Raw genomic sequence first — 26979 nt, 5'->3', positions numbered from 1 at the left:
TACGGTCCGAACAAGCAATAAGGAGCATTTGCCGTGTGCGGACAAATACGGATATGCGTGACAGTAATTATCTGGACCACGATGGATTCAAGAACTCGTTAACCTTCCAATGATGGCATGTAGTCTAACAGACTCGATAGGTGTATATTTTCTTAATGGCAAAAAAGACGCCACCACTGTGAGGTTAAGCGGTATGTATTACAAGTGCTAAAACGACGACATCGGAAATCCGTACGAGTGAAAATGGATAATAATGATGATACTCGCGCGATATCTTATTTTTTTGACATATTCAAAAGAAGTTTATGTGTACGAAGAAAAATTGCCATTAAAACGATAACACGACATGAGGTGACAGTGACTTCTTGACACTGCGTCATTCAATATTTCGTTTCTCCATACGCATTGGAACTGTATGTATGTACAAAGTAGGCGGAATTCCGATAAAATTAAGCAACTGGTAAAATTAGCTAATTATGATAACAGCCTAGACTCAATGACTTGGGAATTCAGGCCGTCGTCAAAGTCCAATGTAACTGCGTTTCAATTCGCTTTATTTAATGTTACACAAATCAGACTAGGTCAATTCGAGACTTTTCTTTTTTTTGTTCGTATGTCAGCGTTATTCCAGTACTTCCCAGATCGATGAATGTACGATCCGTTGAGAAATAATTGGCGATCCTTGGTGCGATGAAGACGTTACTGATAATCAGTAACGAGCAATAATACAGTATTCCGCAATTGCCATAGACTGCGCTGCAAGAAACTTGGACGATAACAAATGATATTCTGGAAATTTGGAATTTTCATTAAGTCTTTTGACTGAACGATCTTATAATTTTATTAATTTTATGAATTTTTTAGGATGAATTAATCACGCCGCTGTAATTAGACTATATTTTTTAATTAACCAGAAGAGCTTAAACGTTGAATGATCCAGTTAGGTATGTTGAATGAAGATTTTATACTAGGGGATGCTGCGGGTAAGTTTTTCTAAAGTATCTTTACAAGTGCGCTATGTCAATTACCAGCTCATATAACTTCCGCTTCCTCGGAGTTACTTCAACGGTAGTATAGAAACTGTACTTCGCATGGTATACATCTCTCGACCTGGTGCTCCGCCATTTTGCAAAACTTCACCAACCCGGCTAGGCTATTCGCACCGCTTTGTCCAGGTAGCTCAACTTCGCGCAACTTTTACGTCCCTAACTTAATTGGGTCACTTCACTTTTAACACAGCTATTAAGTTACGCTCGTGATAATTACTCTTGCAGAGATTTAAATTTCCCGCGAATTCTTTTTTTTCCAAAGAGCAAATGCTATTAGGACGCCCTAAATGTATGAAGCTGCCTGATAAAGCATAATTACTTAATAAAATCATCTGGATAACCTATTAAAGGTACAATGACGTTTATATACATGTGTCATATATCTATGCGGACGTGTAGTGGATGTCAAGTGGGAAAAATATTACAAGTACAAGAAAATGAAGTAAAACAAGTATAACGATAATTGAACATATTAATGCAGTATAGGATCGATAAAAATTTGCGTTTCCTTAATAATCATCACGTTTTATCATGCATAGACTATTTATTCAAATGAATTTTTGTACAGTGAATTTAGAAATTTTTTCAAATTTAATTACAACCTTTCAGACTTTCATACTTAATTTAATCGAATCCTTGATTCCAGTATTATTATTATATTGATATTTCATTATATCTATAATTATAGCTATACGTTCAGTGGCATTAGATTTCCAGTAGTCACACTTGTTTCAGGCAGTAAGGAAGGGTCACTCACATAAGAAGGCGTCTCTGGAGGGAAACGGAGAGAAAGGAGAGCGAGAAAAAGATCCATGCGTCTCCCTTGACTCCTTGACTTCTCGGCTACTCTTGGCGCGTCACGCGGACGCCAATCGATCAGACAATCCGCGACTTCCAAAGACGCCGTGTCGACGCCCGTCCGATTCAATTTACTTGTAATACAATAAATCCTATAACAATCGTTATAGGAATATCTTTTGAACTATATATCAGTTCGGTTAGAATTGAGGTTTTTTAATTATTTGAAAAACAAAAAAAAATAGAGAAAGAGTGAAAATGCCATTTTTCAAAAAACTTCGAAGATTCTCCAGACACAAGAGTAAGTTTTTTTTTTAAATTATAATACAAATTAATTATTAATTTTTATCGACAACAGCTCCCTCTGCCGAAAGTTGGATTTTTTTTTAAGATATATATACCAGTTTTTTGCTTCTCATTATACTTGAGTCAGATTTCTTTCAATCGTCAAAATTATGCTTTTTGAGAATTTACTTTGAATCTTATATTTTAACGCTACCGGGTAAACGCCTTGCGCGGTATCGAGGATCGTTTTTATACGTAGTGCAGAAAGTGGAGCATGGATCGGCAAGGGAATGACCTCGAGCAGTGCATCTGTAACGATCAGGTCGAGGATATTGACCTTTATTCGATAATACAAAAATTTTTTCAAACCCGCAAGTCTCAAAGATCAACAAGAGTCATTGTTAAAGAATCGTATAATAAATAATCGTGAAAAGAAAATTTTGTAAACAATGAAAATAGTTGAATTGAAAAATTGCAGTTAATTGTAGAAGAAATTGCATCACATGGAATTATGCACTTTTGAATGCATATCTATCAACGCGTTATTCTTACGTGAGTAATGCTATACCTACGTAGAAATGAAAGTACGGCGTGCTAACGCACGTGGCGCCTAACGTAACCTGCGGTCTGCATGTATCGTGTACATATGTGCGCAACTGTGATTTAGCATATATATATATATATATACAAAAAAAAATGAAAATGGCGGAAATATATAAAAATTTGGATAAATTGTATAATTCTCTTTTCTCATAATTTTCACTTTATATATCTTCCTGTATAATCTCCTTTCACCAATGTGCTTTAGCGTAATTTCGCAAAAGGCGCGATTACCATAGTCGCCCTTCTCTCCCATATAACGTGCGGACGTTAAATAAGCGTCTCGTAATTTGCATTACACGCACATTAGCCGCAATAAAAACAAAACTCGATCATCGCACGTGCAAATACAACCAGGATAATAAACTTTCAGGTATAGCAACGTCATCGATATTTTCATAATCGAAAATCAATACGCAACAAAAATCAATTAGCGAACTCCTATGATTTTCATGTGTCGGACTATTTTTTTTTTGGGCCAGTAAAAAAATGAATTGATCTTCTTTCTCTTTTTTTCTCTGTCCCTAGGGATTTTGCGCATTGCGATTTTTACCCCGTCGATAGGACCGTCATTTAAACCGCGAGATTATATCCGCCAGCAATAAGTTTCGTTAACCTTTTTATTTCCGCGTTCAGCCGTTCTCGAACCCAGATAAAACACTCGCACCCCCTTTTCACCCCCTATTCGCGCATTTATACTCAAAGCCGATAAGATAATTTTCAGTCTTCATCTCCCGTGAGAAAAAAAATATTTTATTTTCCAGAAAAAAAAAAATAAAAATGACACTCGATCCACGTGGCTTTGATAATCTTTTTTTTTATACGCTCGAAAAAATATCCATACCATTTATAATTTTGATAGTCGACACTCATTCTTTTATCTGTCGCTTTTCTTTTTTATTATACGGAAATTTGAGTTCGTAGTAACGACACTCGACCTTAACACTTGTTATCTCTCGGCAACCCTTACTACATTGGGCAACGACCTCTCGTCGTTAAACAAACTCATATTCTTTATGAAATTGCATCAATTTTGATAGGACGTTTACAACGTAGTATATTGTATAGTCGGGTGTCGTTTACAAACGATTTTAAGAATGACCTTTGACCTGACTCTGTCGTATCTTTATGACGTGACAACTTGTTCTGGTATCACATCAGGGGGTCAAGTGCATTACTTATTTATATTTATATGTATAATATTACGTATTATCATTTTTTATTCTTCAATACGTTTATACGTCCTTAGGATATTGATTTATTTTCACGTAGACACATATGGTTATACTAAATATACGAAAATGTATGACGTAACGATATATAGGTATATAGATTTACACATGTCCACGTATATCGTAACCGTGCTTCACACGAAACCCTTACCGGAGTCTCAGATTTCTCATCTCCCAGTGCTCGTTACATCTGATAAGGATAAAAGATCAAAGGAAAGGATGAAACCTGATAATATTTCAGGATCGCGATGACGGTTTTCATCCGTAATAAATTTAATCTGCGCAGCATCCCTGTGGATTTGAGAGAAAAAGAGATATGTTAAAAATTATCGAAAATCTTTATAGAGATGATCGACTTCAAATATATATATATATTTTATATATATTTCAAGCTACGAATTGAAGGGACAAAATTCCTCGCTTATCTCGCGTCGCGTGACTGATTGAAGGGCTAATGATAATCCCGTGGCCTTCGCTGAGGACGTCGACATCGGAAATTATTTTTCTTCCTCGTCAACTTTCCCTGGGCGTCGTTCAGCGTCGTAGTAATTGAAAATCTCTGAAGTCAATTTCAAAAGCGGTAATACTAATCCGAATTCAGATATCAATAGTGATTCGAGTGAACCCGTTGTACGTTGAAAATTGTACGCAATTTTCAAGTTTTTGTCAAGTATTGTGCATGATTTGAATAATTGCATAAAAATAAAAAAATAAAATTGTGTGACACGTGGTATTAATGTAAATTTCAAGTATTCGGATATGTCGGCTTTATTCGATTTTTAGGGGTGTCAAGTCACTGGTCCATAATTTATTTACTTTTCAATAGATTCAAGTCAACCCAGTCATCCTGACATAGTTCCCATTGAATTCCTATATACATATAGTATAGCAGTCTGCAACCACGGAACGGCTTAGTAATCCTTACGTCAGCCACGTTCAATTCCACAGTTCAATTATGGTCGACGTATGGGTACCGCCTTAACAGTTGATTTACCACAGCCAAGGACTTCCCCTTTCTTGTACCTTTAATCCGGAAATTCTTGGACGTGCCTGTCCACGGTAGAAACGAACGGCGTCACGACGCCCATGAATTGCATCAGCGCGTCGAGACGCATCTTGACTTGAGAAAGGAATCAGTAAAGAAAAAGGCTTGCTAAAAGAGATTTCAATGGATCGGTCGAATTACGTAAGAATAAAGTCTGACGAGCACCACTGATTAGCGAACGTAGCGAGAAAACTTAATTATCCAATTTTCATCTCCATAGCTATCGTCAAATTTTTCAAGCTCATTTATCGTCAGCAAAAATCTTTTTTTTTATTTCATCGAATTAATTTTCTAATTATCAAAAATTATACTTCTTCAAGTCAATTCGAACGTGTACCCTCGAGTTTAAATCCGCTATCAGAATTTAGTAATCCGTAAATTACGATAAGTCCGGACGCGAATGCAAAAGTCAAGGGAGAAGTTGTAAAAATGAAAAAAAAAAAGGAAAAAATAAAGGGAACATAAACCGAAGGAAGAGGAAGGAAAATAAAATAAGAGCGACTTCTTATTCGGCAGCGAGAATGAAAACCGGTGGGATCCACTTTGCAGCTGATTGGTCCCCGACGGGATTCACCTTTGGATCGCCTTGAGCGTCGATCCGCGATCTTCGCGAGTGGATCAAGGGCGGCCAAAACTCTGTTAAAGGCAAAGGCAATAGAATGAAAAAGGAATTTGCGATACTTACTATAGAAGCTGTAATGCATATATGCAAGTATCCATATACGAGCATATATATATACATATATACACCTATCTATATCTATATAGGAACTCTGAGGCTGGACAAGACGGCGACGCTTAAGGTCGTTTAACTTGCCTGCAGTGTTCAGACGGCTGATGCAAGCGCCGTTCCATAAGTTAACCAAACTGTCTGGCTCGTTCCTGTCCGTCTCTACTTGAACACGTGATATCATATACGAACATTGAAGAGACGTAAGGTCCTGATACGACGCTGGCGCCATCTGCTTGAAAATTACTAATTCAAACTTTGATGCACTTTGAACTTACGTTCAAAGTTCGTTTTTACGAAGTTTCCAGCACTGCAGTTAATCGGTTTCGTATATGACGTTTTTTCAGTAGTAACGGTAGCTTCGTTCTGACATTGACTGTACTTGCTCGATCATCCAATAAGCATGGTCATTGATAGATTCGATAGGTGAGGTTAAATGAGATACGATAGTGGTATTTTATTTAATTATTATGTTAAATCTATGTAATTTTTTCTTTATAAATTTAATACTCTTTCATCTGATATTTCGTGGTCCTATTTAATCCATATAGGTTTAGGGATAATACTGTTGGATGCTGCGCGGTCCGGCTTGATGCCATGAACGTTTAATATTGGAGTCACGTGTCACGGAATTGTATTGTTCCGACATATGTTGACATATACAGTATATATATAGGTAGATAGTTATACACAGTATATACATATATATAGTATCATACACACGAGTATCTCGGAAATCAAATATAGATACAAAGGGAAAAAATGCGTCGAGCAACGATACACGTTTAATATAATAAAAAATAAGATAAAAATTGATAACACGAAATTGCGTTATACCAAAAATATAAAAGAATCAATAAAAAGCTCGGATTATAATTTGAGATAAGTCTTGAAATGAAAAAAAAAAAATCTATTTATCCCCCACCACTCGTTTCCTTCCGTCCAATACGGATTTACACAAAGTTTTGTAACTTTCTCGTTGGCGACGTAGAGGGAAAAAAAAAAAGAAAAAGGCAGAGAAAGTTCCTGCCAACTTCCGAACTGCAAGGAAAAACATTTAATTTCCTTGCCTAAGAGGTAGGAGAGAAAGGTGGTGGTCCATCGATCATTCCCGCGTCTAGATATTATTATGGGTCGTATGAGAGCCGAGGGTCCAGGAGCAGGAGGGTGGGGGGAAGGTCATTTCCGTGACAATTCTGAACCCCTTTATCCTTACACGTGGGTTCTATGGTATCGATACTGTTATTATTATGCCATTTTTTTTTGTATATCTGTAAATTGTGTAATCTTGGCTACTGATAATTTCTAAAGCTGTCAGGTATTTTCTAATGGTATATGTATACCTGGTGCAGCCTCTTCTGGTTGGCCGTTTGGAAGACGAAGGACCTATGGTAGGAGGAAAGCAAAGCGGTACGGGATGCGCATACGCGCTAGGGCCTAGGATGAACTGTTGGCAACCATATCGCGGTGAACCGCGTACGGAATAGGACGTGTACGCGAAGCGTGACAATTTTTTCTACATTTTTCCTCAAATAATAATAATAACGAATTTTGGTGCGATACTTCGAAACGTATGATTTTTTACGCCCGTTGATGCTGGGTATCGGGGAGGGTTATCGAAAGAAAAATTATTGATTATTGAAATTTATTTGTGCCGCTATTATGCAATTTTTTTAATCGAAGTTTTTTAATTTGTTTTTCAAATTTTTACGCGTTCAATCAACTCGACACTTTTGACGTCCAGAGACGCGGCTTCACGCTCGTGCCGGATGTGCTCGCGCGTGGGACCATAAGGCGAAGTCGCAAATTTACGAAATTGGCGGAAATAAGAAATTGGTACTATTTGTTCTTATAGCAAAATGTCCTTCTTCAAGGGTCTGTGGAAGAGCAGCTCGAAACACAAGAGTAAGTTTTTGTAAAAAAAAGAAAATCTTTATGCATTATAGTCGTGTTGGTTTTTTTTTTCCTCCGAATTTTAGGCTTCTGGTACACATTATTTTTATGGGTTATTTCATTTATTTTTGTGGTAGATGCTGTACGTGTTTTCGTAGGGTTCCTATATGGTGGTCAGACTGTTTTTATATTTTATAACTTAAGCTGGAAATTTTTTTTGTGAAACATACGTTTACCTTATATTATTTTGCACCACTCGTCACTCTTTATTATTACTCGTAGTTACGTTGGCGCGATGATGATAATAATAATAATAGTTAGTTATGAAAATTCCATTAATACAAATATTTTCAACAAACAGCGACACTCGTCTGCAATTATAATATTCGTTGTCGTGATAATTAATAATTTATGCATTTGACAAACAGTCGCGAATGTCAACTGGGTTATAGCGAAATATTAATAGATTAAAGTACAAAGAATAAATTTCATAGTAAAATGTTGCTCTTCCACGTTGTCAAACGTGACGTTTAATTTTTAAAAATTAAAATTTCTATTCCTCGAAAATCTCCGTTGTGGGTCCTTACATCCTGGAAATTTGGATTATTAGGAAATTTGCTGATTATTTTGACAAAAAAATTCGCCAAGATGTTATCATTTTTTTTTTTATTGAATAATCAGACATTTTTATGCGAACCACGTGCTCGATGTATTCTCGTAATCACAGAGAGATCGCATAGCAATTGACTACAGTAATGCAGGACAATTAATAGCAATAAGCAGTGCAATGGAAACCACCTTTAAGATTATGTTAATGCATGCCGGGTCGCTTTACGTAGATAATGTGACTTCCTTGGAACTGCTGATTACAGTCCATAAAATCTGCATAATTTTACGTCGAAAAGTCAGTAGACAGTATAAGAGCAAAACCATAAAGAAAAATGATCTTAAATATTTTATAGAATCCAACTAAGTCGCGAAGCCATATAATCTTATAAAAATGTATATTAGATATCTTGTAAGAAGAATATTTTATTCGGGCATATATACGTGTATATAATTCCAGACAACACTTAAGGTCCAAAAATTATCTTTAAGACGTCTTAAAAAACTTTGGTGTACAAATAAAAAAGCGGATTATTGTAAAAAAAATATATTATCTATATATAAAATCGTCCATTTATCTTTTTATAGTCTTTTTAGGATACCCGACAACACAATGTTATCAGAATATATTTTACGTATAAAAAAAGAAAAAATATCATTTCCTACGAAAGATCCCTTCGCAATTCACATTTCATGAATGTCGATCGTGCATGAATTCCTATTGAAATTTCCCAAAGGACTTCGGTATAAGGTACCATTGGAATTCCGTGGTCCTGCCTTTGAAGCTTTTACCCGAATCAAATCAATAATTCTTATTAAATATTTTCGAATGTGTCATTCAACTCCCACGTAAAGGCAACGACAATACGTCGTTGTAATAAATATATAATAAAAAAAAGTTTCCAAAAATCACCTAAAAATATATACAGTCAATTTGCCTTTAACAGAACGTCCGAACTGTCTAACCTCAAAACTAACAATGAGCATCTGCAGCTGCTCCAAGCCATAATAACAAATCCGCCATGATTACCTACGTTCGAATGCTACGTTTAACCGGTACTTCGTTCCCGTTCTATTTGAACTGTAAAATGCACTGGTCGAATTTCATTACCAGCTGTGTAAACCGTATACAGGATATTTCGGTTTATTAGCGCGGTAGCGGGTCGTTTAAATTCCCAAAAGCAATTCCCTGCTGGAATCGTATAATTAACCAACTGTTTATATATCTATATACGTATCCGTCACTGTGTTACCATATATTTCTATGGACAAATGTAAATAAACCATTTCCAGACACTTGAATATCGTGACGGTTAACGAGATACGAAATGGAACGTCTGAACGTATTTAAAAGATCCATGTAGATTGGTTCGTTGATAATTTGAAATATTCATGACCAACGTAGTCACTCGATCAAACTATAGTATCCCCCGTATAACTTCCTATATACTAGAGTTCCCTTTGCGGGGGTACCTTCCTTTTAAAATGCATTTCATTTCGTCTAATTTATAATGACATCCCATGCTTTACCAACGTAAGGAACTCGAATCGTTATGAAAACTCTTTGAAACGGTCAACGGCATTATGACGCCAGTCCATTGAATATAAGAACTTTTAATATTACACAGTATGTATACTATGTTGTTATCCTATAGAATCTTACAAATACCATATTAAGACACTGCACGTGTATCATTGCCTGTATGGAAAATTATTGAATGACTAAGTGACTTGAATGATTTTTATTTCAAATTAATTTTTAATTTTATACATATATCCGTATTATAATGCTAAAGATCCTATAGCCGTAACGCCATTGTCTGACTGTAGTAATAAAGGCGACTCTGTCTCGTTCAATTTACATTAGGGAAACGGGGACACGTGCGTTCACACGTGCACGTTATTTGGCAGCGGTTTTCCTATGCGGTGGCAATTCCTTCGACTGGGACTAACCTAAAATTATTGGACACTGAACGTAGTGTGACGTGTGTGCTATCAACGTGTATATATAGGTATATGTGTATGTATACGCATACGTAATATTAATTTTGATTTTTCAATGGAATTTTAATTTTTTATATTTTTGTGTTTAGTGACATTTTAAAAAAGGTGCTTTTATCAGGGATGGTTCCGTCTTATTTTATTAAAAAGGACGATGTCGCGACGCTCTCGAATTCAATTTGAAACTCCAAATTAGATGATGCTCTTTCCCAAGCGCATAGAGACACCTGTGTACCCTTTGAAACACTTTCCTCGACTTTTCAGACGGGAAATACAATTTGGTTTTGATTAATTGGTTATACCCTTTTTTTTTTATTCAGTGAAGGTTCCTCGCCATTTTGGGTAACGCTTCGTGTATTGTATTGGTGTGGAAGACTGATGAAATAAAAAAAAAAGAGTCGGTCGAAGAGATTGTGAGAGATTGGTTAGATTTTATGTATGGCGGGAAAAATCGATCATTTTGAACATCTTTTTTTTTTAACAACCATTTGTATTCGTAATCGACACGATCTTATGGGATTACGCGAACGATTGCGTAGATTTTATTGAAATTTGTCAGGCTAACTTCTGGCGGTGATAAATCTTTATGGTCCATAAATTCTGGTATTGTTAACCTGTACGTGGAAATTGTTCGATTTCAAGTATTATACATAAGACCTGACCTGAAAAGAGGATAATGACTGCAACTTCGAATTAAACTTATCAAACATTCGAAATCCACTTTTGAAAACTGCACCTCGACCAGAGCCGATTAAAAAAAAATCAAATATCTGTAATTCCGTTGAATCGTACAAAAATCGAATTCATTGTCAGAGATTTTTTTATAATTTTCTCCGTTTCCCTTATAAAGGCAGAATATACATATATGTAAATATATATATGTATATATATATATATATATATATATATATCAAGTAAAATATAAATATTTTAAACAAAAATAATTCCACTCATCTTATACGGACATAACAGCCAGAGGGTCGGAGTTTGCAATTAAAATTTGTTGAATGCAAACATTTTTTGAAAAAAAAAAAAAAAAATACGAACACAAACGCGAGTCCATTTGACTGCCGTAAACTTGAATCGGGGTGGTTGGTAAACCTGGTAATAAACACAGAAGCTCTAAAGCGTGCTAAAGTATCACAATGCACCAGTAAAGCCCTTTTAGAGCTGGATGCATGGTACATATGTTCATCCTATCACGTGAACACACATGTATCGTACAAGTGCAATGAGAACCAGCGGAAGCCACGCCCCACTCCCACATTTTAATATTACGAGTGTAGTAACCTAGCCTAACCTAGGCTAAAATAGCCTGAACTATACTGACCTGACCTATCCTAACGTAATATTCGACACGTCAAAATTCAACCCCCCCTTTGGTTTTTCAAACTGGAACGTATGGGTAATCGAATTTTCATGTTCACTAGAATTATTTAACACCGTCGCTGCTGTCCTTTTTTTGCCTTCTTTTTTTTTCAAAAAATATTTCCTATCCGCAACCATCAACCCCGTCCTACCCTCCTCAGCATGCGTTGTGGTCGCTATGCCAAGATCGATTTTACCACCGTAATCCTTTCCGTGTAATGGGATTTCAGCGGCAACCTCACCACCCACCGCCACGTCTTTGTCGAAACCCACCCTTATCCATACACGTTGAAATATACCCAAGGGTGTATTTATACAGTGTTATTCACATTAAACACACCAGCTGAAGTTGGCCGCGAATGAAAAATTCTGATAAACCAGACAGGGTGACCACGTTAAGCAAACGAAAGAATGCGAAGTTAACGACGTAAGGAACGTTCATGACGTTAACCTTTAAATTTCTTTACGAGGACACCCTGTTCCGCTCGATGGAATCGCTCATTTGCGGCCAACTTCAGCGGGTGCGTCTGCCGCGAATAATCCCGTGTATTATGGACACACAGGACGCAATACGTATAAATTTTGTATAGAATGAATTTTGCTTGGTTTTGTAAATAAATTATTAATCAGGAAATATGCAGAACATTGATTTTATCGTTACACAAGGGACACGCGAATTTATTGATAGAAGTGAATTAAGTAACAAAGCCTATGGTTCGATAAATACGAATACTCGTGTTAGAGTAACAAGTCAAAATAGTGATAGAAAATTTCACTCGTGCTTCACTTATAGGGGATTGAATTCGCGAGGTAACTTTTAACTGGCATCGACGAATTATTCTGTCCATGTGTATTTACATTTATTTTCCTATACAACTGTTGGCTGAATGGCGCACTGAAGTATTGCGTCTAGATTCAAAAAACTTTACGTATACCGGAGACGCATTGAGTGCAACGGTAAGGCTGGCCTTTCAAGTAACGAGTGGCGATACCATTTCTATAGAGATCAAGTACACCAGGGTTGGTACGTCTGAATGAGGTAAAGTCTCTAGGGCATTCTTTTTTTTCCCCTATGGGTAATGCGCATAGAGCTTCATATGGTGTTTATGGAAATGACAGCCACTCTTGACGTTACGCGTCATCATCGTTACGCTGCAAATAATATATCGAGACAAAACGAAAATATCAATTTAACGGGTGGCGAATATATAAAAAACAAAAATTAATTCTTTGAAGGGCAATTTTTTAACATGAGTGACGGAGATTGGAAAATTTTTTTATAAATATAAATAGGGCATGTCGGGGATGAAAAATGAAAGTGGTCTAATTACATCCAGTGGTGACATTTTGAGTGAATATAGGAATAACGTAAATACTGTTTTGATTTCTACTCTACGTATATGTATAGGGTGTATAGGGTATAACGCATGTATATACATGTATAGGGTGACCTATTTTTTTTTGACTAAATACAGTCAAATAATCTTAATGGTCGTCTTGACCAAGTGACTTCCGGTGAAAAATTGAATTGACGTTTTTTTGACTTTGCTGTCAGTATTGGTTTGTACATAATTTGGAATAATCGATAAACTGCAAATTTCCTGCACTCTCTCTCTCTCTCTCTCTCTCTCTCTCTCTAACAGACCCCTACCTCTCTCCGTAAGTCCGCTTATGGGTAAAAACTAATTTCCGCCTCGAAATCCGATTTAACCGCTGCCGATTGCTTCATTCAAAATTCAGTTTTGATCTGGTTACTCCGTTTGGCTTTGAATGTCCATATCAATCACTCTCGATGCAGTTTCCAATATGTCGATGAACGATGTCGGGTTAATCTCGGAAATTTATCAACGATTACATTGGCCAATTAAATGGGTACGCCTTGCAGGGGATCGATAAAGCACCTAAAGTTTGTCACTTGAAAACTCGCGCAGTTGCCTGCACGTGCTCGAAGGGCCAAACGGAAAATTAATTCAACTAATTAACATTTCAGATCACGTTCATTAGCTAGGTAGAATTTGCGGCAAGCTAATCGCACCGAAGTAAGTCACAAGATTAAGTCGGTACGCGACCAATGATAACTGAGATCGATCATAGAAAAAATCATTAACTATAATTAATTGTTGATATAAAAAATATTTTTGTTACTCAAAGTAATTTGCCATACAAATTTTACGGCCACGAATAACGCATTTTCTGTACGATGTGGTATGTCCTGTTAAGAAAATTTTTTTACACGTCGTCTTATTAATGAAATTAGCTTTGCTGTAACGTCGTTTTTCAAATTTACCGGTGAGTCTCTCTCAAGAGTTAGCTTGCCCATTAATACCGTCGACGTAATCAAGGAGAGTGTATCCCTACCCACGTGCCCTCCCCCCCTCCCCCCCTCCCCCCCAATACCATAATTCCTCGTAATGACTTCGTAAAGTAGAAAATATCGTAAAGCCCGAGATGTCCACAGCAGTTTGAGAACTTAAAGCTGCGCGCGGAACTTAAGATGCATGAAAAACAAAAAAGATTAAAAAATAAGTAATAGACAATGTCGTTATAGTAATTCTTCGTTATCGCGATAATATTTTATTTAAATATTTTGATCTTCTTCGCTCCCCCCTCCCACCTTCAACCCCTTAAAAAAAAATCTTCAACGTCGACGTGTCAGTGCAAAAGTAATGGAATAAATAAATTCCTAAGAAATGAATAAAAAATCGTATTTCGTATGCATGTTACTTTTTTTCGATTCAAATTTCCCGCCATGGTTTCTTTTTACAACAATCCTGAAGTATCGTTAAAACGATGACGCGAGTTTGACAATATCCCGCAAAGTATCCTGTGAGCTGTGTTCCTAAGAGCACGGAAATTCTCCCTCGAGGCTTTTGCAGTCTCCGGACGGCGCTCGGCGTCTTTTTCAAAGTTTTATAAGAAAAAAAAGAAAAATTGAAAAAATCACAACCCCATTTCACAATCTCGCTGTCGGCCACCTGAAAAGTGGAAAGTTAACCAAAAACTCTGGGCATCTAGAAAGCCGCGACCATTTGTAGAACCCCTACCACCCCCAGCCACCCCTAAGCCCCCCTTGCCACAACCCTTTCATAAAACTCAAGTATTTTAAATCGATCGATCACTCCCGGCATTCTTTGTCATTCGATACCGCAATTCACATGAATCCCGTTGCGCTAATTAGAATTTCTAGGTAAACCCGTGAAAACATACATACGCAATGCGCAAATGTAATATATATAGTTAACGCAAACCAATATGTTATCCGATAGCAGATAGAATCCGTCCGATTAAATTAATTGGATCGGTATGGTCACTATCGACCTCATCAATTCCATCGATTAGGACCCTATAAAATGAATTATAAAATTTCACAAAAAAAATGTTCACTTCCTTATATCGATACAAACTCTAAAAAAATTGTTCTTTACCCTCAATAATGTTTCCCAATAAATAATATAAGTCTTGGCCCAATTAATTATCTACGATATTTTATTCACGAGCAACGCAGATTCACTTAATCAATGGAACCTGTCACAAGCAGTCGGATCTGCAAAGAACGTTTCGTGAATATAATATTTCATACGACTGTATCGACCATTCACCAGCGAAGCACTGCGAGCGTGAAAGTCCAAAGAAAAAAAAAAGGTTTTCCGTCAAGACGCAAACTCGTAACTGGAACAGAGTGAAGAAAAGATAATTAATTTGGCAGATTCAACGAAGCAGAAAGTCCTCGATCAAGGGAAACTGATTATTTGCTCAGGCGAGTCCACGGTATTCTGAAAAATCTCAAAGAAAATGTATATTTACAATCGAACAATCGTCAATTCTTTTGCGAAGCTTTTCCGAAGCTGAATTAATCGCATGCAAACCAAAAAAAAAAAAACATATCGAACGACTTTTTATCACAAATCAAATACTTCAACCTGAACTCAGCTGCGAGAGGAACATTTATTACGTGAAGGTCGATTTAAATTTTTCAATTCATTTCGCGGGAATTCTTGGTAGACGGGAAACATATGGTTCTTGTGATAGGTGCATGCTTGTGCATACAAATATATATATGTCAGGCGATAGTTTCCAGGCCATGCGGCATTCACAACAGCAAGCTAATGGTTTTTTTTTTTTTTAAAACTAGACCTTGGGACATGTAGCATTGGAATTCTAACCGAATCTAACCTAACGAACTACTTCTTAGCCCATCACAAGTCGGAGTGTCCAGCATCAAAAATTTGTTGGGAAATTCGGTGTGAGTGCCGCCAAATGGCTCTGGAAGTATACGTTACATATAGGATTTTTCCAGGTCCACCCTAGAAAATACGAAAAGTCCTCATAACTGCTAATACATAACAAAAAAGGTCTTGGAAACCACCTTGTGAAATATTTATATACAGGTATGCATTTCTAAACAGTGTAATGAACTTTTCCGAAAGAATTCCCATATAGAGAACCTGACTGTTTTACGGTTGACGTTAACATCACATGGCATGATGATTATCCTGGAAGACTATTGGACATTTCAAGGGTACCTGAGACTATATATATATATATATTTGTACTATACTATATATGTACTAGACATTATATATATTGAATATATATAGTATGTATATATACATATACCCTTTACGCGTCGTTGGAGTCTCGCCCGGTTCTCGAATAATCGTTACGCGGTTCACGTCGTCTCGAGTGCAGAGGGTGACACTCGGTTTCGACTTGCGTAGTTACACTACACACACGATGCACAGGCGAACGAAGATTTAACCGGGTTAAACCCAAGTTTAACCCTTCCTCGTATATACTCGCCGGATTATCGGGATACTCCTGAGCGATAACGTTGTGACGTAAATGGTCGTTATGCACGCTTACGAAGATGATCCTTTGTTCCTTTTCAGAATTATGTGAAGAGTGGGCCCTGGCCAATAGTCGTGAATGCGTCGAGGGGGGTGGCGGTGGCAGTGCACCGGGACAGGATGACGATGAAGATGCACCGGAAGTGACGTTTACGCTGAAATATTTAGGAAGCACTTTGGTTGAAACACCCTCTAGCGAAGAAGCCACTGCCGAGGCCATTAAGACAGTCATCACTATGGTATGTATGAATAAAATTTTTGAGAAATTTTGAAAGAACTTTTTTTTCAATATTTCGTCTTTATCGTTGGAATTTATATTTACTCCGGATGCTCGTTTCTATATCTATATTTTTTGTTACTGGTTTTTGTGAAAAAAAAATATTTCACCGGATACGGCAGATTCGAAAGTGTTCCGGTTTTTCGTGTTGGTATCCGCATTCTCTTTTATGAGTATATATACTGCTGGATATACAATATATATTAATACTGAAGTATCCTTGAGCGATGGACATAAATTCTTATCAAAGCACTTTTCACGACTTGGGACGATCTTTACGTCAAGGTGATCTACAATTTGTAATAAAATACAGTAAGTGGATGTACGGTGGAAAAGAAAAAATGGTCCATTATTACTTTATTTCTGGTTACCTATTCAGGTAAACTATTTATTATGGAAAATAATAAAATTAAAGTAAATTACTAAAGAAGGATATTTCGCGAATGTCCTGTGAGAAAGAAAAATTTCAATTTAAATTTTCAATTTGAATTTCAAAATAATTCATCTGCGAGGTTACAATATTCGAATAACGGCAGATCAAACAGTTACGTAAGGACGCAGGATATTTGACGAGAGGTAATAAAAAGAAAAGTAGCTTTTGTGCTTTGGCGTGCTTTGAAGTTATTAATAGGTATATACTCTCGCGAAGCTGTAACAAAATAAAAGTCTACGAGCAAACAAAGATGTTCTACGAGCTTCGCCGATGAAGCTCTCTGGTTCGCTGAGACCTTCAAGCGCGCGAGCTATATCTATAGACAGCGCCTCCACGTTACGAGTAAAGTAGTGTACAGGAGTGCAGCAGCAGCGGCAAAAAGCTCAAGAAGAACTCGGTTAGACGAAAATTTCGCGAGCTGAGCTTGCGAAGAGATATCGTCTGCTTATTAACGTGTATCCAGGGTTCATTTTGAAAGAGGCAAAAGCGTTTTCGATCGTACGGAGTTTGAAGGGAATTAACAGAATAGCACGGACAACAACCAAATGTAGCGTCCGCTGCTAACTACTCACGTTACTCAAGTTCATTACTGTTAATGGCTAACGACTCCGCTAGATGTCGCTGCGACTGCTCGAATTTACTTCGCTCTAATATTGACAGCTGGAACGTAGGACGCTTTGAGTTTTACTTGATGATTTTCACGCGTCAAACATTTAATCTCTTTCTTGATCATCGTTCCAGGCAAAGACTAGCAGCAAGAAATTACAAAGAGTCTCCCTGGCTGTCAGCCTGAAAGGAATCAGAATGACGGATTTAGCTACGGAAGAGGACCAACTTCAGATTTCCATATACAGGTTCGCTATATTATTAATTACTATAGAGTGGGATATCGTTATCGTGGATTATTACGTATCGTCAGATTAATTGAGCTTAGTCTTGCAATGCTGTGATAGTATCGTCACTGGCACGACAGATTTACCCTAAACCATTCAAGGCTGATAATGGCACGTGGTTCGAATTATCGGATCTGTCTTTTCGAATGATAGAAGATTCTATCAGATTGTCCCTAAGGTTGATTCGATTGCTTTTTTCATTAATTTATAAATGTCACGAGTACTGAACATTCTTTTTGGACATATTCAAAGACAGTTTTTACATTAAATATATTTTTATCAGAATATTCTCCCGAGTGAAACTCGTTTTTTATATTACCACCAAGATCTTTAATTACAACCTAATTTCTTAAAGGTTCTCCATTACTCTCGTGTCCCCCTCCTTTGTTTTTCATTATGTCAAGATAATCATCGATGTCTTTTTTTATTGGTTCTATACAGGGTGTATCTTAAGCCCCGGACAAGAAACATACCGTTAAGGACCTAATAATTTTTTTCCTTACAGAATTTCCTACTGTTCCGCTGACGCGATGCACGATCACGTGTTTGCATTTATTGCGACGAATCTCAACGAGACGATGGAGTGTCACGCTTTTTTATGTCCGAAAAGAAAAATGGCGCAAACCGTAACCCTCACCGTGGCTCAAGCATTCAATACAGCTTACGAAGCCTGGCAATTGTCTCAGGCTGATCCGAGGATGCATCACACTCAAGACAAGAGTCCGTCGTTAGAGGATGACAGAATAGGTTGGTGATTAGGATATTATTATTCGGATCGATTCCTATACATTTCAATGGTTGAGTATATTTATATTTTGACAAAAATTCTTTAATCCTCAGATTGGAAGAATGGTATAATGCCAGAGACGTCACCGAGGGAGACGAAAAAGAAACATCAAAGTGGTGGAAATATTGGGCAAAATTCAAAAGACGGTCAAAAAAATTTATTAATTGATCTATCGAACGAATCCAAGCCAGCAGGAAAGTCTTGGGTGTGTATTATAATAATATTACAATTAATTATTGATTATTGATTACCGATCATCCAGTCCATCGAATACACTCAAAATTAATACAGGCCCATTAATTGTCGTCCTAGGTCTGTTTCGAGGAGGAAGCTGCTAACGGGATTAAAAATTTGGATAAATGCACGAGCAATAATATACCTATGAATAATTTAAATCATACGTCGACACCCTCGCATCACGTTGTACCAAGACCTTCCCCAGGGTTCAAAGTGCAAAATGCTTGGGGCGAATCGCGCACCATGGACCTGATGTGCTCGTAGCACGCGTAGCCCGCGGCTGATAGCTTCCGCGACGTACCCCTAATCACGGGACTGTGGAAGCACTTATCGAATAGCAGCCAAGCAAGTAAGAAGATTTTACCCTAAGGAGAAAGAAACAGGTGTTGAGGTGATAAGCTGTGGTAGAAGGGGTCGAGGTGCGAGGGGGGGTAGTAGGAAAGGAACAAAGCCAAGACGCATTTACGCAAATTCATCCTTGCGAAAAATATCTTTGAGATTTGAGGCAGCGAAATTCCACTTTACACGCGAACAAATTTATTAATACGCAGGAAAAGATTTTTAAGAGAATATTAAGGTTGGTAAGATTTTTTTTATTTTTTTATTTTTTTTCGTCTTAACGCTATCAATGAATCTGTCCTTGTCGGTGCTTGATGATTGGCTGGATTTGAAAGAGCATCCATTTAACTCTTAATCGTGATGGTTGATGTTGCTTAATCGACTTGAGGGAGGCTGGAGTGTTACGTATCAAGTTTTATCCAGACTATTGACGTGCTTTCAAGATTCGGTCAATGGGATTATAGGTTTTAGATTAAAAATGATAAACGGAAGTGCCAAACCAGGTGATAAGCGAATTCTCCAGTTTGATGATTTATGAATAGCACGTCCATGTGACGCTGAAAAATCTTTTGCGAATCGATGCAAAGAAACGTGCTTTTTGGGGATAGTGAATCATTGAGTTTTTCTTTGGAATTGAAAAAAAAAAAATGGAGCTCACGTGACTTTGGATTTATTTTTTATTCTTATATATGTATATACATACACATGTATACGCTATGTGTATAAACGTGCCATACGATTCTGTGATCTGAATTATTGTATAAATTTTTGGTGAATTTTTTTAATGACTGCACAGTTGACAAAATTTTTTTATGAAATTTTCCAAATGGAAATTCACTGAGAAGCATGGTAGAGCCAAGGCGTGTCTGTTTGATAACATTATGGTGTCTATTATTATTATTATTATTGCACTCAGAGCGAAGTGTCGTGTCGACGTTTCTAAAAATGATCGAATAGTCGTATAGTATATAGAAAATCAATAATTTGTACACGTTGAATTATTTATTTGTTACTTCGAAAATGTAAAATTGCATAGCGCGAATTGTCACTTAGCAAAATTGTTACTTATTGATTTTTAAGACAGCTTTATTCGTATTACGTAATTTTTTCCTGTAACAGAACTTCGATATAAATTCAATTAGAATACGTTGAGCATGTTTATGAAAATATTATACAAATATTTCGATATACGTATGTTTTTATTTGAAAAATTGAAAATTATCGATATCGGTATATCCGTAAAAAATGAACTTAAAAATTATCTCGCACGTAGAATACGTAGTAGAAATATACAGTATCGTCTAAATAAAAATTGATTCGCGTACAATGACACTTTCAATTAGTGATAATTATTAAGTCAAAATTGATTAGCTGTACCCAAGTAATAAGTAACTAGTAGGTAACTCGTGTGTCGTAAGTTTTCGATGTGAAGAATTACAATAACAAAAACACGTGAGATGCAAATCATTTCGATTTAATTTGAAAAAAAATAAAAATTTTAACCAATTGACCCGTTCGGTACACAGCAAGTGCAACGAAAAATCGTTCTGTGTGGTCGGAGATCAGACAGCAATTAACAAAGGCGCTTACTATGAGCGCGTACAGTGCTGCCCAAAATTATTTGCACATTGCAATACGTTTGACCAGCCAATACTTTGTCCAGCACTGCACTGTACAAATACTTTTGACCGGCACTGTATATGCGCTTGCGTTACGTTAAGCGACTGGAGCACTTAAGGGGTTAAAGAAAAATTTACTTGAATCCTTCTTCCATAGGGACCATTACGTATACGTTAATTGTACTATCGAAATGTTGCATAATCGGCAAGTAATTTAATGAAAATTAAATTTGCTCTCGATAAGTGTACACAAATTTTAATTAAACCCTTACATAAGATTATTAAATTTTTAAAGTAAATCGAAATGATTTTTTTTCTTTTTAATATTAAAGGTGAAAAATGTTGATCATAAAAAAATATCACACACATCATTTATCTCTAAAACCATTATCCAAGATTGCAGCAGTTAATTGGTGGCTTCGGTAAAAAAATTCTTATTTGACTCTTCTATCGCGATAACGTAAAGTATACAATGCCATTATCGTTTACTAGTGTCGAAGTATAAAAAGAAATAAATATAACCCACGATCCATGTGAATTTGCAAATAATGCCAAAATATAAAAATATATAAAGAAATTGAACTGCACAAATCTTAGTAATTTTATACAATAGAATTTGCACGTACGAAACAATTAGTATTACGACATCATAGCGTAGTGGATGTATCGATAATGGAATTTTACAATATTCGCATATTAAGGTGCCAATACTTATTGTTAGTTCTTAAGGTTACGTGTAAAAATTGGTAGAAATACACGAATCCATACATATCTCCAAAAAAAGAAAGTAATTCGCAAAAATTTCATTTTTCCCAAAATTACATTAGCAATTTCCTATAAATTCTAGGCTGTCCCTATAGACGCCCTGACGTCTTACCGGGCGTAAATATCCACGCACTACGCAATCTGCGCAGCACTTCGACCAGCTGGTGTCGCGCAGGGTCGAAAAATAGATAGCAAAAAATTAAGGTCATCCCAAAAATATATGTTGTTCCCGCTTATCCGTATGCCACGAGCTATCCTCAATTCTGATATCGATCCGCGGCTCAGGCATATCTACTTGACTGCCAAAGATGATAATTATTTGGACCAATCAAAAGCATCTTGCCTTCCTATTGGCTGCTTATACAGAGATTCCCTCAGTGGTGGGAGAAAAAATACACTTGTATTATACGACGAAGGCAGAGCAGTGATAATTATTATATTGTAGAATTTTTTTCGAGAATCCACTGAAGCCGTGATTAGTACTTACATTGTCTCTCGGTACAAAATGGCTTTTTGTTAGGATTGTAAAGGGAGGAGAGTAAAATCTTTTTTTAGAACTTTTACCCTGTGGCGAAAGAGGATGAATTTTTTGTATCCTTTGGCTTTGCTTTCCCTTTGAAATTATCTCTGGACGTTGAAGAGAGTGAAACCAACTGTAGAATTGTATGGTGAGCTATCCTGCGTTATGAGTAAAGGGGGAGGGGGAGACAAAAGTGTCAAAATTAAAAATCGGGTCACTAGATACCAGAGTTGATAAAAAGGGAGAACAATTTTTGTGGATTAAATTATTATACGCGAGTTACTATAAAAAGGATACTTCTCCTTGATACGTCTCCTTGTCGATTTAAAAGTTCGATTTTTATTTTTTAACTCCTGGGTGAAAATTACTCTCGTCTATTTATACATAATCATAGTTGAAATTCTTTATTATTTGCTAAGAGACTTTGAGAATTTTGTTACCTTCCAGCAAGGTTAACGAAAGGCTAGAGGATAAAATTAACATTCATTCATCGTTTCACGTATAATGCATTTAATAAATCAGTACTTTGAAAGGCTTAACTTTATGAGATTATTTAGTAATGTTTTTACATTAGTTTTTATTTAGTATTTAGTCATTTATTTAGTTTTTTTTTACACCCTACGAAACGTTTAAAGAAACACGTAGTAAATAAGAAGAACGAAAAAATATCTAATATCTATCATGTATTTTGATGTTTTTCAATAAAAATAATATCAACTTACCCTAATCTACTTTTATACGTACAGAGTCTGGTATCCACGAAGTGTCCCCTTCAACAAAAAAAATAGAGAGACCTACAAGAAAAAGAGAATAAATGACATTCCAAATAAAAAACCACAGAAGGATACGCCCACGCGATTGAATAACCAATAAAATTTCCGTTTCACGTGAAGAATATGTAATACAAAAGAGAAACTGAAAATATCGAGCGAAAAGAAAGTACTTCAAGACATTAATCCAATTATTACGAATACCCAAAGACACCCAGATAAAAAGACTTAAGAAATAATTCCATCTAGACTAATAAATGCAGCGAGAACCTTTTCTCCTTGGATACAGGATTCATCTCTGTCAGAAAACTGATACTGGATTCTGCCTGAAGTTTGCGCTGTCCGCAAAGAGATGGCAGCACTGGCAACCAAAATACAACCCACTACGCAAGTGGCGTCAAAGGGAGCGAGAGCAAAAACAAAAGTAAAATTTCAGAGCGCAAGGCACAGTGTATTTAGTTGCAACCGAACGCCGCGCGGTGCGCTACGCGTGCTCGTGATCCTCCCGAACCTTAGCATCACTTAGCATATCATCCAGCTGCGTGAGAACGACAATAAAACTCCGTACTGTTAAAATGTCGCTCGTGAGAATACACCGTTTTTACATGACGTCGCAGTGCCGCTACGAGACGCAGATACGTACTTCGTGCCTCGTCATGAGCGTCATGACGAGCACGGCGTTCAGTGGCAGACGATAAGAATTAAGAACGCTTCGAGTCTCGAAGACTGTTTTACCTTCGCGATTGCGTCATTTCTTCCTCACTCTTTGATCCTCCCTTTCACTCGCTCTGTCCCACTTCTTGATTCTGTATCTCCTCTCTCTCGCTCCCATCATCGTCTCTTCCATTCCTACGGCTCGACACGGAAATGGCCGAGCGACATTCTCCGGATAGCCCATGCTTGATTCACCGCATTCATCCCGACGTCGCGATGATATTGATCGAATAGGATTTAAGATCTAGGTTGATCCTAGATCCTCGATCCGTAAAAAGTTTATCCTTGATGATTAAATTTATTCACAGTGACCGTTAGTGAAAGACGGTTGTCAATCGGAGTTTAAATATTTATTACTTCGTTTCCTTTTTCACGTGGCATTTACTTCGCGAATATTCGGTCTCTATTGTAATAATCTTCCTTTGTTATTAACCCTGCTATACTCTTTCATTCATAAATACTTAACTTTATTCACTAATCCCTAACGCCTCGAGTGTCTCTCGACTTCGGCTTCTCGGCTAGTAACGTTCGGCTATCTTCGTGAAACACGAATCATCAGATTCTTGTTACGTAGTCGGATACTAACAGTGCCAGACTGTGATGCTCTCGTGTGATGACCTGATGTTTTATCGGTGATCGGTAAGTTCCTACCATAAATTCTTATTTATCCAGTAAACAGAACGCATGTGTCATCGTTAACGTTTAATCAATATTGAAAGACATTACGTTCCTATAAATCTTCTACTTCTGTGACACGTGTTCCTCGTAACGACCAGTAACAAGTAAAAGTCACGACGAATGACAAATGTGACGTTTGTATCTCCAAAATCATAGACAGCATCGAATACATTGTTCTCTGCCTAATTTCATCAAATATTATTTTTTTCTATAATTTCCTTTACGTCAATCAAACGATACTATTTTGTCAAATATGTTTTATGACGCAATATAAACGTCTTAACAATTATTCAAATTCGTGACTTCCGGATGGATGTCGCATTTAGTTTCAATGTGTTTGCCAACGTTTCGCTGACGTTCTGTTACTGTATCAAAGCTTCTTAGACCTAATGGTGTAGATTGGAACGTTTGCGAAACGTCGGCGACACGTTGAACCTAGATCCGACGGCCATGCGGAAGCCATGAATTTTAATAATAACTAGGCTTCATGTGGATCCTCGTGGCGTCTTTCGGTGTCTGGTTGCGTGGAAATTTGTTGTATCCCCAAACGAGTCGTTCAAGTTTCCAAGGTAAAAAGTATATTCGGAACATGAACTACATAAATATATTATGTCAAATTTCATTAAAATCAGTTCAGCCGTTACGGTGCGATTGAATAACAGGACATCCAAACGTTCAACCATGCTTTCGGATTTCTGATATTAGTTAGAATTCTGGCCGCGAGAGGGGCAAATTTAAAAAAAGATTTGATAATTCGTTTTATTTTATCATTGCTTTCCCACAAGTACATGATGTCCTACAAATGTTTTATTTGACAATGGTCATATTATTTGTCTTAATAATATTGCCTTTGACCTTTCCGCACTTATCTTCATTGGGCACTGTTTATGCATGCGCATTAACGTTAAATGTTTACTCGCTAGAAAATACTTGATACCATAATCTAAATTGCTAATCGAATTTAGACCTGGCTTTCACTTTAAATCCAATTGTGCAACTGTGCAAGATCCATTATTATCGGAATCGACGTTTTGCTACTCCTGGGACTTATCGGGAATGTCCGTTAAATTCAATTCTCCAGTCTCGATTCTCAATGGGAATACAAATCACATTTTTAATCACTTCTGTCAATGAGTACCAACCTCACGGAACGTTGCTACCCATAAAGATACGAGAATTCGAAACGAATCTTGCACGATGGTACATTATCCGGAAACAATGACGGATACATGACGGCAATACAAATAACGTATATATCACGTTATATTAATTCAATTCGTAGCGCGAACGATATTCACGATATGCGTACGACAATTATTTTGAAAACCATATCGTGTGACGGCGCTACGCTACGATTAAAAGTTTAATGAAAATAGGCGTGAATAAAAAGTTTAGTTTTATTTGACAACCACTACCTACATACATACGTTACTTTATACTTACGGTAATTTTAATGCAAGCCAAGAATTACTTTAATAATTTACATTTTTATATTACTACGAAACCTCTGACTCGTTATCTATTTATCACCGGAGTCATAATTTTTAGTAAAAAAAAAAATTAAAATAAAAAATCACTTGTCATTTCGAACAATTGAACGTAGAATAATCAAATTTTTATTTGAACTCCTCGAACGTTATTTCACAATCGATAATCGTATTAACGTGGATAATTGACGTTTGTCATTGACAATTAATACACGTGGGTGACAAAGTACCAGCATGTGCGAAATACGATATTTCATGCTATTACGACATAGTGGGAGGCCCAAGAACGGCAGGCAATCTTATTGATTGCAGGTATACCGCTTGTGGTTTATGAACGTGTCGCTACAGTCATTAATGTCTGTCGGTATAAATAGCAAGCAATAAAATTAGCTTTTATGTAAATTCGAATATCATTAAAAAATAATTACACCAATCTGCACAAATAGATAACATTATATCATGATAATAAATATATAATCACTTATTAATAATCAAATCAAGCAATATCAATATGTTCAAATTACACGATAACTACTACATTGATGGGTTATCAAGAAACTCGTTAATGCAATTTTAACGTGAATCCAATTATACTGATAACCCGTATACTGTATCACTAGACACCTGATTATACGCATTCGACTCGAGTAGCTTATCGATAAGCAATCACTGTCCTGTACTATTGTGATTTTAGCTCTTTTTTTATTGAATACCGACCTATGCTTATCACGTATGCGCATGTTGGATTTGGGATTCCAGGTTATCGTCAACTGATAAGACTACCAAAATACGTCCGCTAGTCATTTATAAGCGTTATCAAATGAACTGGAGGCTATATAGGGAACGCGTACATTATTGGTTTATGTATTATGCAAAACTCTTAGGCTGTTGACCTTTGCCACTATGGGCTCGTTATCGTAGCTAATCATAAAGTTTTTAAACCCCTTTTTTCTGCCTCCTAAACTCGCTCAAGAAAAACTTTTGTCGAATTAAACGTTATTGGGGG

The 26979-nt window shown here is 36.7% G+C and overlaps 2 protein-coding genes across 6 annotated transcripts in view; both read left to right on the top strand.

Moving 5' to 3' along the window:
- On the top strand, positions 1 to 21826 carry LOC107268562 (low density lipoprotein receptor adapter protein 1). 3 transcript variants are annotated; one of them, XM_025085822.1, is made up of 6 exons: positions 1 to 191; positions 16497 to 16693; positions 17906 to 18018; positions 18563 to 18804; positions 18898 to 19049; positions 19157 to 21826. In XM_025085822.1, exons 1-6 carry the CDS (start codon positions 110 to 112, stop codon positions 19343 to 19345), a joined length of 975 nt encoding a protein of 324 aa, XP_024941590.1. In that variant the 5' UTR covers positions 1 to 109; the 3' UTR covers positions 19346 to 21826. The 3 variants fall into 3 exon arrangements, with proteins under 3 accessions (XP_024941590.1, XP_015596961.1, XP_015596960.1); XM_015741475.2 differs by lacking the exon at positions 1 to 191 and adding an exon at positions 1715 to 2148; XM_015741474.2 differs by lacking the exon at positions 1 to 191 and adding an exon at positions 7595 to 7644.
- A 1730-nt stretch (positions 21827 to 23556) lies between these two features.
- Positions 23557 to 26979, top strand: part of LOC107268547 (beta-1,4-N-acetylgalactosaminyltransferase bre-4) — a 53404-nt gene continuing 49981 nt past the window's right edge. For all 3 annotated transcript variants that reach the window (XM_025085821.1, XM_015741434.2, XM_015741431.2), the window contains exon 1: positions 23557 to 24447. The gene's annotated coding sequence lies outside the window, so the exon portion shown is untranslated. The remainder of the gene's footprint in view (positions 24448 to 26979) is intronic.

This window comes from Cephus cinctus, unplaced genomic scaffold, assembly GCF_000341935.2.
Source record: "Cephus cinctus unplaced genomic scaffold, Ccin1 Ccin1_scaffold0564, whole genome shotgun sequence".
Classification (NCBI taxonomy): Eukaryota; Metazoa; Arthropoda; class Insecta; order Hymenoptera; family Cephidae; genus Cephus; species Cephus cinctus.
The sequence above is the reverse complement of the archived record's forward strand: the minus strand, read 5'-3'. Positions and strand labels throughout refer to the sequence as shown.

Excerpts from the sequence above, each read along its gene's own strand:
- LOC107268562 (XM_025085822.1), top strand. The coding sequence starts at position 110 with ATGATGGCATGTAGTCTAACAGACTCGATAGGTGTATATTTTCTTAAT. Across the intron at positions 192-16,496 it reads CACCACTGTGAGGTTAAGCG|AATTATGTGAAGAGTGGGCC; the intron begins GTATGTATTACA and ends GTTCCTTTTCAG. Across the intron at positions 18,805-18,897 it reads GTTAGAGGATGACAGAATAG|ATTGGAAGAATGGTATAATG; the intron begins GTTGGTGATTAG and ends TTTAATCCTCAG.